The sequence below is a fragment of the Schistocerca serialis genome, chromosome 5 (genome assembly GCF_023864345.2).
Source record: "Schistocerca serialis cubense isolate TAMUIC-IGC-003099 chromosome 5, iqSchSeri2.2, whole genome shotgun sequence".
Lineage (NCBI taxonomy): Eukaryota > Metazoa > Arthropoda > Insecta > Orthoptera > Acrididae > Schistocerca > Schistocerca serialis.
Window position 1 is genome coordinate 483736848 of NC_064642.1, and position 9975 is coordinate 483746822.

Below are 9975 nucleotides of genomic sequence, written 5' to 3' on the forward strand. Positions count from 1 at the left end.
CTACATTGAGATTCAATTGCCATTCCCTGCACCATGCGTCAATTCGCTGCAGATCCTCCTGCAATTCAGTACAATTTTCCATTGTTACAACCTCTCGATACACCACAGCATCATCCGCAAAAAGCCTCAGTGAACTTCCGATGTCATCCACAAGGTCATTTATGTATATTGTGAATAGCAACGGTCCTATGACACTCCCCTGCGGCACACCTGAAATCACTCTCACTTCGGAAGACCTCTCTCCATTGAGAATGACATGCTGCGTCCTGTTATCTAGGAACTCCTCAATCCAATCACACAATTGGTCTGATAGTCCATATGCTCTTACTTTGTTCATTAAACGACTGTGGGGAACTGTATCGAACGCCTTGCGGAAGTCAAGAAACACGGCATCTACCTGTGAACCCGTATCTATGGCCCTCTGAGTCTCGTGGACGAATAGCGCGAGCTGGGTTTCACATGACCGTCTTTTTCGAAACCCATGCTGATTCCTACAGAGTAGATTTCTAGTCTCCAGAAAAGTCATTATACTCGAACACAATACGTGTTCCAAAATTCTACAACTGATCGACGTTAGAGATATAGGTCTATAGTTCTGCACATCTGCTCGACGTCTCTTCTTGAAAACGGGGATGACCTGTGCCCTTTTCCAATCCTTTGAAACGCTACGCTCTTCTAGAGACCTACGGTACACCGCTGCAAGAAGGGGGGCAAGTTCCTTCGCGTACTCTGTGTAAAATTGAACTGGTATCCCATCAGGTCCAGAGGCCTTTCCTCTTTTGAGCGATTTTAATTGTTTCTCTATCCCTCGGTCGTCTATTTCGATATCTACCATTTTGTCATCTGTGCGACAATCTAGAGAAGGAACTACAGTGCAATCTTCCCCTGTGAAACAACTTCGGAAAAAGACATTTAGTATTTCGGCCTTTAGTCTGTCATCCTCTGTTTCAGTACCATTTTGGTCACAGAGTGTCTGGACATTTTGTTTTGATCCACCTACCGCTTTGACATAAGACCAAAATTTCTTAGGATTTTCTGCCAAGTCAGTACATAGAACTTTACTTTCGAATTCATTGAACGCCTTTCGCATAGCCCTCCTCACACTACATTTCGCATCGCGTAATTTTTGTTTGTCTGCAAGGCTTTGGCTATGTTTATGTTTGCTGTGAAGTTCCCTTTGCTTCCGCAGCAGTTTTCTAACTCTGTTGTTGTACCACGGTGGCTCTTTTCCATCTCTTACGATCTTGCTTGGCACATACTCATCTAACGCATTATGTACGACGGTTTTGAACTTTGTCCACTGATCCTCAACACTATCTGTACTTGAGACAAAACTTTTGTGTTGAGCCAACAGGCACTCTGAAATCTGCTTTTTGTCACTTTTTCTAAACAGAAAAATCTTCCTACCCTTTTTAATATTCCTATTTACGGCTGAAATCATCGATGCCGTAACCGCTTTATGATCGCTGATTCCCTGTTCTGCGTTAACTTTTTCAAATAGTTCGGGTCTGTTTGTCACCAGAAGGTCTAATATGTTATCGCCACGAGTCGGTTCTCTGTTTAACTGCTCAAGGTAGTTTTCGGATAAAGCACTTAAACAAATTTCACTGGATTCTTTGTCCCTGCCACTCGTTATGAACGTCTGAGTCTCCCAGTCTATATCCGGCAAATTGAAATCTCCACCCAGAACTATAACATGGTGGGGAAATCTACTCAAAATATTTTCCAAATTATCCTTCAGGTGCTCAGCCACAACAGCTGCTGAGCCAGGGGGCCTATAGAGACATCCAATTACCATGTCTGAGCCTGCTTTAACCGTGACCTTCACCCAAATCATTTCACATTTCGGATCTCCGTCAATTTCCTTCGATACTATTTCACTTCTTATCGCTATAAACACGCCTCCCCCTTCACTGTCCAGCCTGTCTCTGCGGTATACATTCCAATCTGAGTTTAGGATTTCATTACTATTTACATCTGGTTTCAGCCAACTTTCTGTCCCTAGTACTATATGGGCGTTGTGACCGTTTATTAATGAGAGCAGTTCTGGGACCTTTCTGTAGACGCCCCTGCAGTTTACTATTAGCACATTAATATTGTTATTCCCTGTTGCATTTTGCCTACTCCTACCTTGCTGCGTCTCAGGAGGCGTCTTGTCGGGCCTAGGGAGGGGATTCTCTAACCTAAAAAACCCCCATGTGCACTCCACACGTACTCCGCTACCCTTGTAGCCGCTTCCGGCGTGTAGTGCACGCCTGACCTATTCAGGGGGACCCTACATTTCTCCACCCGATAGCGGAGGTCGAGAAATTTGCACCCCAGATCTCCGCAGAATCGTCTGAGCCTCTGGTTTAAGCCTTCCACTCGGCTCCAAACCAGAGGACCGCGATCGGTTCTGGGAATGATACTACAAATAGTTAGCTCTGATTTCACCCCGCGAGCGAGGCTTTCCGCCTTCACCAATTCCGCCAACCGCCTGTACGAACTGAGGATGACCCCTGAACCCAGACGGCAGGAGTCATTGGTGCCGACATGAGAAACAATTTGCAGTCGGGTGCACCCAGTGCTCTCTATCGCCGCCGTCAGAGCCTCCTCCACATCTCGGATGAGACCCCCTGGCAAGCAGACAGAGTGAACACTGGCCTTCTTCCCCGACCTTCCCGCTATTTCCCTAAGGGGCTCCATCACCCGCCTAACGTTGGAGCTCCCAATAACGCTTTTACTAACAGAATGTCCATCTAGTAATGAGGAATGAATAAAGATATTGTCTATGGCTGTGCTACTGTTCCCCTGCACCCTAGTTGGAAACAAACACAGTCTGCATCAGATCATATAAATTTAGAAGGTATATCAACATCATTTTTGTTGTTCCATCATACACGAAATTAATATTGAAGTCACCACATATAACTAACTTCCGGTACTTTCTACAAAGTGAATCAAGAGCCCTCTCTAGCTTGAGCAGAAATGCTCTGAAGAGTTAGGGGATTTAAAAACAACAACAATTAGAAATTTAGTTTCACTAAATTCAACTGCCCCTGCACAACATTCAAATATCTGTTCAGTGCAGTGCCGTGATACGTCTACGGACTCATATTGAATACTGTTTTTTTACGTATATAGCCACTCCCCCATCCCGCAAAGAACTCCTTGAAGAACATCCAGCTAATCTGTGTGCTGGTAATGAAAGCCTCTGAATTGTCAAATTATGTAAATGGTGCTCTGATATACCAATAATTTCAGAGTCAACGTCTTTAAGCAGTTCACTAACTTTATGTCTAATACCCCTCATATTGTGATGAAATATGCTAATTCCTTCCCTACTTGGAAACATTACATCTTCTGAAGGTGAACTGTTACTTAGAGGGACTTCGTTTAAGCAGGTATACCCATCAGCTGACTTCAGTATAAAAAAGTTGCACCTCTAACATCAACTACTACAGGAATTTTTCCATGAGTGATCCCACCACCACGCAGTACACTGCCACCTATAAGGTTTGCCAGCATCCCCTTCCCATATCTATTGGGGTGCAGGCAAAGCCTACTGAAACCTTATGTGCTGACAGAGCAAACTAGCACCACTGAAATGTGATCCATGCCCTCTGCCATCAGTGCCCACTCCAGCCCCATGTTAACGCGCCTAACAGCCGCATTAACATGAGGCCGATCATGACGCTGAATCAGTTGCACGAAATGCACATTAGTGCCACCAGTTTGAGTAGCTATCTTTACCAGGTCACCACCTACATCATATTCCACGTCCCTATCAAGACTGCTCCCTGCTCCACCCACTATCACTACCTGATCCTCCTTTGTAAAATTCCTACATAACTCCCCTATGCTGTCAGTCACCTGAGCGAACCCTACAATAGGCTTCACAATGCTGGTGACCTGGTACTCACTCCCCAACACTTCCTGCAGCTGCTGGCCCACACCTCTACCGTGCAAACTACCTAGCAGCAGAACCTTCTTTTTTCTGTTTGACTTTGCAACTAACCTAGGCCTCCTAACTGCCGAGGACTGCTGGATGTTCCCTACATCTACAACCACAAGAGGCTCCTCTCTACTCAACTCTGACAGTTGGTCAGATCTATCGCATGTGCGCAAAGTATAACTGTCTGAATACCTCCTCCTCCTAGCATCCTTCTTGTTAACTGCCAGTTCCCATTCCCCACCACACTTGGCCCTCCTCAACCTATCTAGTTCTCCTTTGTGCGTTGTAACTGCACCTGAATGGCACAGATTTTACATTCCTTCTCCTCTATCAACTTATTTCAACTACAGATTCTGCATTCCCAGGAGAGGATCTCGCTAGAATGCCCACTGGCTTCCCGACTAGATTCCTCCCAACGAAAATACTTTGAACAAACTCCAGACCGTAATCCACTACTCACAGACGTACGACAGATCCCACACTTTTCACTCACGATAAAATTTTACAGTTACTGAAGAAAACTATACGTCTATGTTACCTAAGTTCAGTTATACCAATAGAAATATTTGTAGAACTAACAATAGCGCTCTCGAAATTCTCTGTGTACTAGAAAGCAACTACTTGTATTAATACCAACAAACTTAGACACTAAAATGCTTAGATACTAAAGCACACTACTTTTACACTATACTAAAAATTGCATCTAGATATATAACACTAATAATGATACAGTGCAACAGTGCAATCCAGTTGCATTACAGCTACAAGAATACATATGATGTCATGATATGTGACTAGTTGTGTTATCATCATGGCTCAATAGAGTGTGCTGTGTAGCAGAGAACTGTTTACAGGTACAGTAAAAGCTGTTTTTTTTTCTTTTTGTAACAATTACTGTTAGTTCAGTATACATATTGCAGAAAGAGAGCTACATCATTTCCCATGGAACCACAATAATATCTATAATGGAATCAAACACATATTAGAAACTATGGAGAAAATGTTGATCTGTTGTATACAGAAAATATAGTACCACTATGCGACAATTTTAGACCTAAGAAAATTATAAGAGTTTAGATATACCATAAACACATAATGTTATAGCAATACCTCCCTCTCAGCGCAGCACCAGCCTCATGCTGAGGTCAATATAGTGTCAGGTATACAAGAGCTCACCCCAGTTCGCGACGTCTTCGGAAAGAGTTAGCACCAGAGTGTAGGATCAAAGTTTCTGATGAACACCTTGTACTTTAGTAAGTTTGGAACGTTGTACCTCAAGGGAGCAGCGTGTCAAGTAATGCTTTGCTAGTCAATGAACTTTTAAATTATACAGCAATCATGTGGCGAAGAAGTATGTCAAAGTCAAGTTGATCTTTTATTCATTTATGATAAATAGTGAACGAATATGTCAAGTGTTCTGGTCTGATGAGCCATCCTCTAGGGCAGTCAAAGAAACCCACAGTTACAGCCAGACGAAAGCATTTTCTTTTGGTCTTAATAGTGAAGAGGCTACGATACCTCTGTTTCCTGTTCAGATAACACGCACCTCACCTTCCTGGTCTTATCCTAAATTCGGTTCGACCCCTTAGATGAGTGGTCAGCACTTCCGATCGCCTCGCAGTGGACCCGGGTTTCATTCGTGGCGGGGTCGGAGATTTTCTCTGCCTGGGAGTGAGTGTTGAGTTGTCCCCATCATCATTTCATCGACACGCAAGTCACCCAGTGTGGCGTCAGCTGAAAAGACCTGCAACTTGGCGGCCAACCTTGCCCAGCTGGGGACTCCTAGCCATCAGTATTATACTTTCATTTTTTCTAATTTTGATCGACCAGAATATCTCCACCAAGTGGGTGGTGGGATGTACGCCATCCTCTGGCACATCCCTAGGAAACCGGATGTCGAATGTATTCATATCAAGCTTTTACCTATTAATGGTGATTTGTTACTTCTAAATTCCTGTGGACAACAACATACTTAATTCCTAACGATTCTTGCATACTTAGCCCTTACACACTGGAACAGGAGAATAGTGGAATCAACTTCATTCAGGTGGATGAAGCTTGTGGATCAGATGCGTGATACGAAAGTAGCTAAAAGGAGTCACAGATTCGGAGTGACCCGAGAACCACATGGATTGATGGATTCTCGAAGGACGTGAAGGTAGTGAGTTATACAGGACGAGATACGCGAGTGGAACCTCATAACCGGTGGGCAACTGTTTTAAGAGACTGAGGTTCACAATGACCTGTATTGTGAAAGAGAAGAAGTCGCCGAGATGATCTCTTCCGTTGTTGTTTGGCGCTTGAATATCGTGCTTCGTCCAGATCGCGTAACGCTCTTGCAATGAATCGAGTGGATGCGGGCGGCGTGTTCTCTGAGGTCATGGCTGAGCCAGCGAGCGCAGGCCTCTTTATCTCTGTGCGGCGGCAGCTGACCGCCGCGCCCGTTGAGCGTAGGAGCCGAGCAGTGCGTCACAGTCAACGCGGAAGAAAACCAGCTGCGCAAAGAAACCCTGCCGAGCTGCGGCCGGCGGGCATGCAGGGGAATTCTGCCGAAGGCTGCCGATTGTCCAGAAATGCGCCAGTAGAGACTGGAGATTAGGTGGGGAGCTGTGCATCGCAGTTGGCACGTAGCAAGTGTTGTCGTAGCAGGGCTGGCCGCGCACCGTGATAGCCAAATAGACAGCTGCTTACAGAAGCTCTGGGGGGCAGCGGCCGGCAGCCGGTCAATGGAACTCTCACATTAACCCAGACGTTATAAATTTTGTTTCTACACCACTGGCCATTAAAACTGCTACATCACTAAGGTGACGTGCTACAGACGCGAAATTTAACCGATAGGAAGAAGATGCTGTGATATGCAAACGATTAGCTTTTCAGAGCATTCACACAAGGTTGGCGCTGGTGGCGACATATACAACGTGCTGGCATGAGGAAAGATTCCAACCGATTTCTCATACACAAACGGCAGTTGACCGGCGTTGCCTGGTGACACGCTGTTGTGATGCCTCGTATAAGGAGGAGAAATGCGTACAGTCACGTTTCCGACTGTGATAAAGGTCGGATTGTAGCCTATCACGATTGCGCTTTATCGTATCGCGACATTGCTGCTCACCTTGGTCGAGATGCAATGACTGTTAGCAGAATATGGAATCGGGTGGTTCAAGAGGGTAATACGGAACGCCGTGCTGGATCCCAACGGCCTCGTATCACTAGCAGTCGAGATGACAGGCATCTTATTCGCATGGCTGTAACGGATCGGATTGTTTTGAAAAGGCACTAATGCCTGCTAGCTTTTTTGATTTGTTCTTGGTCAAGTGGTAAAGAAATGACTCTTAATGGTTGAAGTAATCAATAAAGAAATTGTAAATTGCAACTCGACAGAAACCAACTAATTTTGCCTCGTTCCCCAACTGGGGGTTTTCCTTGATTAATCGTAACACCCGTCTCAGTAATAGGGTCTATTTATGTTCCTGCCTTTTTCCAATTAACCTATGAGAGTTATTTCATGGGACTCCTAGAAGAACAATGACCATCATCTTACCAGCTGACAAAATGGTCTTTGCCTTCTCCAGTGGTCTTACACCAGGCCCTTGTCCATTGTTGTGACTGCCGTATTACTCTTGTGTGTAATGATACATCCAGGTTTCATCAACAGTCACAAATACGTAGGTGCAAAAAGTATTGCGGTTTCCGACTAATCATCGCCAGCCGCAGTGTGAAATGTGTGGGACGCGCTTTTAGTCGACTGTGAGCAATCGCGGCATCCACCTCATACCCACCTTCTACGTCGCTAATTCACCGTGCAAAATACCACGCACTCTCTCAGTTGAAATGCCTACAGCCTCAGCAGTCTTACGAATTTCTGTCTGGCGGTCTTATATTACCATATTACGGATTTTGTCAATGGTTTCTTTTGTGGCGACCTCAACTGGACGCCCGAAGCGCGCTTTGTTTTCGGTGCTTGTCAGATTAAATTCATTAATCCAAAAGTAAACATTCTTCAGAGATTATGCAGAGACCACGTGAACTTATTCAGTTCTGTTTTGGTTTCTGCAGCAATCCAACCCTCCCAATGAAAATGTTTAACAACATCACGAAACTCGGTATTCTCCATTTTCAGTCGCAGTCGATACACAGGCGATCATGGTTATAATTACTGTAGCATAGTACTGTACTGAGCTCAATCTATCGCTTCAAAAAAGTCATACAGTCGGTAAAAATGACTTTTTACTTAAACTGCTGACTTGACGCGTTTCGTATTTATTTCCATCATCAGATATCCAACTGCACAGAGGGTCATAGGATACTAGTGTAACTAGGTGTGTGTGTAACATAGGCTGACAGACTACTACTGTCAACAGAGACTCTCTGGGCAACAGTGAGGGTGTCCTACGAATTCCACAACGCTAGCACCAGGTTATATACAATGATAGCGATTAATTTGGAGTACATTAGAACTATGAAACATGCATCTATTTTTGTATAAGTTGCAAAAAAAATTGCCACTATTACACTCCAACTCACGTACCCAGGGAGCTAGATTACTTCCAACGAAGATGAGATGAATAGGATTTCTAACAGGATCATCAGACAGGACTAAATATTTTTACCTGGAAGGAAAGTGTGGAACGAATGGAACAAACATCGATTTCAAAGATGGTCGTACAATACAGATCCAAAATAAATATCGACACAGGACGCCCATTTAAAAGATGGAACTGGGGTCAGAACAGGTCGGAGGGATAATCTGTGAAAGGCAGAAGAAGAAGAAGAAGAAGAAAAAGAGCAAGAAAACTTATTTATGTTTACCCTACCGCACTTCTCACCCTGTAAACTTTTACGGCAAAGTAGCTTCAGTACAAAAAATTTTAGACTCTTTTGCCGTCTGCCAAGAGGCAATCAGAGAAAGAATACTGGAAAGGTTTGAGAAAGGACGGAGAAAGTATTTGCTCATGGCTTTTGAGAAGATATCGTAGTGAACAACCATAACTTGGTACATTGTATAGTGTTTTCCTGTTTATCCACGCTAGGCAAATAAAATTTTGCTACTTTATTCGTCCCACTACTGTATAATGTCTCGAAATCAAAAAAGAAAGTAATCGATTCAGACCTTTGAGAGCGATACCTTGCTTACTTTTCTTCCACCGTCCGTGTTTGGGCAAAATAGGATACCATGTCTACCAACGTTTTGTTTACAATCAGTAGCAGATGGTTTGTGAATTGAAATCGACAACGGAACGAAGCGCGTAGCAAGCCGTCACTCACCTGGGCGCACGATGGCAGCGACCACCAGCAGCGCAGCCGATAAATGGAGGGCGGAGGTGTTACGAGTCATGTCAAAGGTTTAGGAGCGTCCCGTCACTCCAACGGATGAGAACTGTCTGCCCGTATATTTTCTACAGGCCAGTAGGCCGTTGGCGGCATGCCAGGAACTTGAAGATAAGGTAGTGGGTATGTAGCTTTGCTACAAATTACGCAATAAAAACACGTGACTCATTCTTCTGCGAATGACCAATGTACAATGCAACACAAATCAGCAGCTGCGATCGTCTGAGATGCTTCACTGTCCACGACAGTATTAAAAGTTTATATTTCGTTGCCCTCATATTCATTTCATAAAATGATGTGTGCATTGTATGCACACAGTGTAGAAAAAAGTGGTCCAACTGAAACATTCACATTTCTTTACGTACTACACGAATATGTAATAAAAAAATGGGGGTTCCTATTTTAAAAAATGCAGTTGATATCTGTTTGACCTATGGCAGCGTCATCTAGCGGGCCAACCACATCGCCATCTGGCTTATCCCTTCAAGCTAGACAAGTTGCGTTCATTGTAGTCTTTTGGTTTGACGCTTATTTCGTGAGATATCTGGGCCGGTCACGATCAATGGACCACCCTGTATATACTGAGAGGCAATGTCAAAATACCCAGACTCGTGAACAGGGGTCGACAAGAGGTTCGTGAACTTACAACACTTATTGCCCGAACTACCCGTTTCTGAGCCAAAAATATCCTTTTAGAAAGGGAAAAATTACCC

The 9975-nt window shown here is 44.3% G+C and overlaps 1 protein-coding gene across 1 annotated transcript in view; it reads right to left on the reverse strand.

Annotated features, from left to right (window-relative positions):
• LOC126480937 (uncharacterized) overlaps nucleotides 1–9320 on the reverse strand; it is a 55170-nt gene extending 45850 nt beyond the window's left edge. The window contains exon 1 of the mRNA XM_050104352.1: nucleotides 9200–9320. Coding sequence (XP_049960309.1) covers nucleotides 9200–9269 — 70 coding nt within the window. The 5' untranslated portion in view covers nucleotides 9270–9320. The remainder of the gene's footprint in view (nucleotides 1–9199) is intronic.
• Nucleotides 9321–9975: the final 655 nt, after the last annotated feature.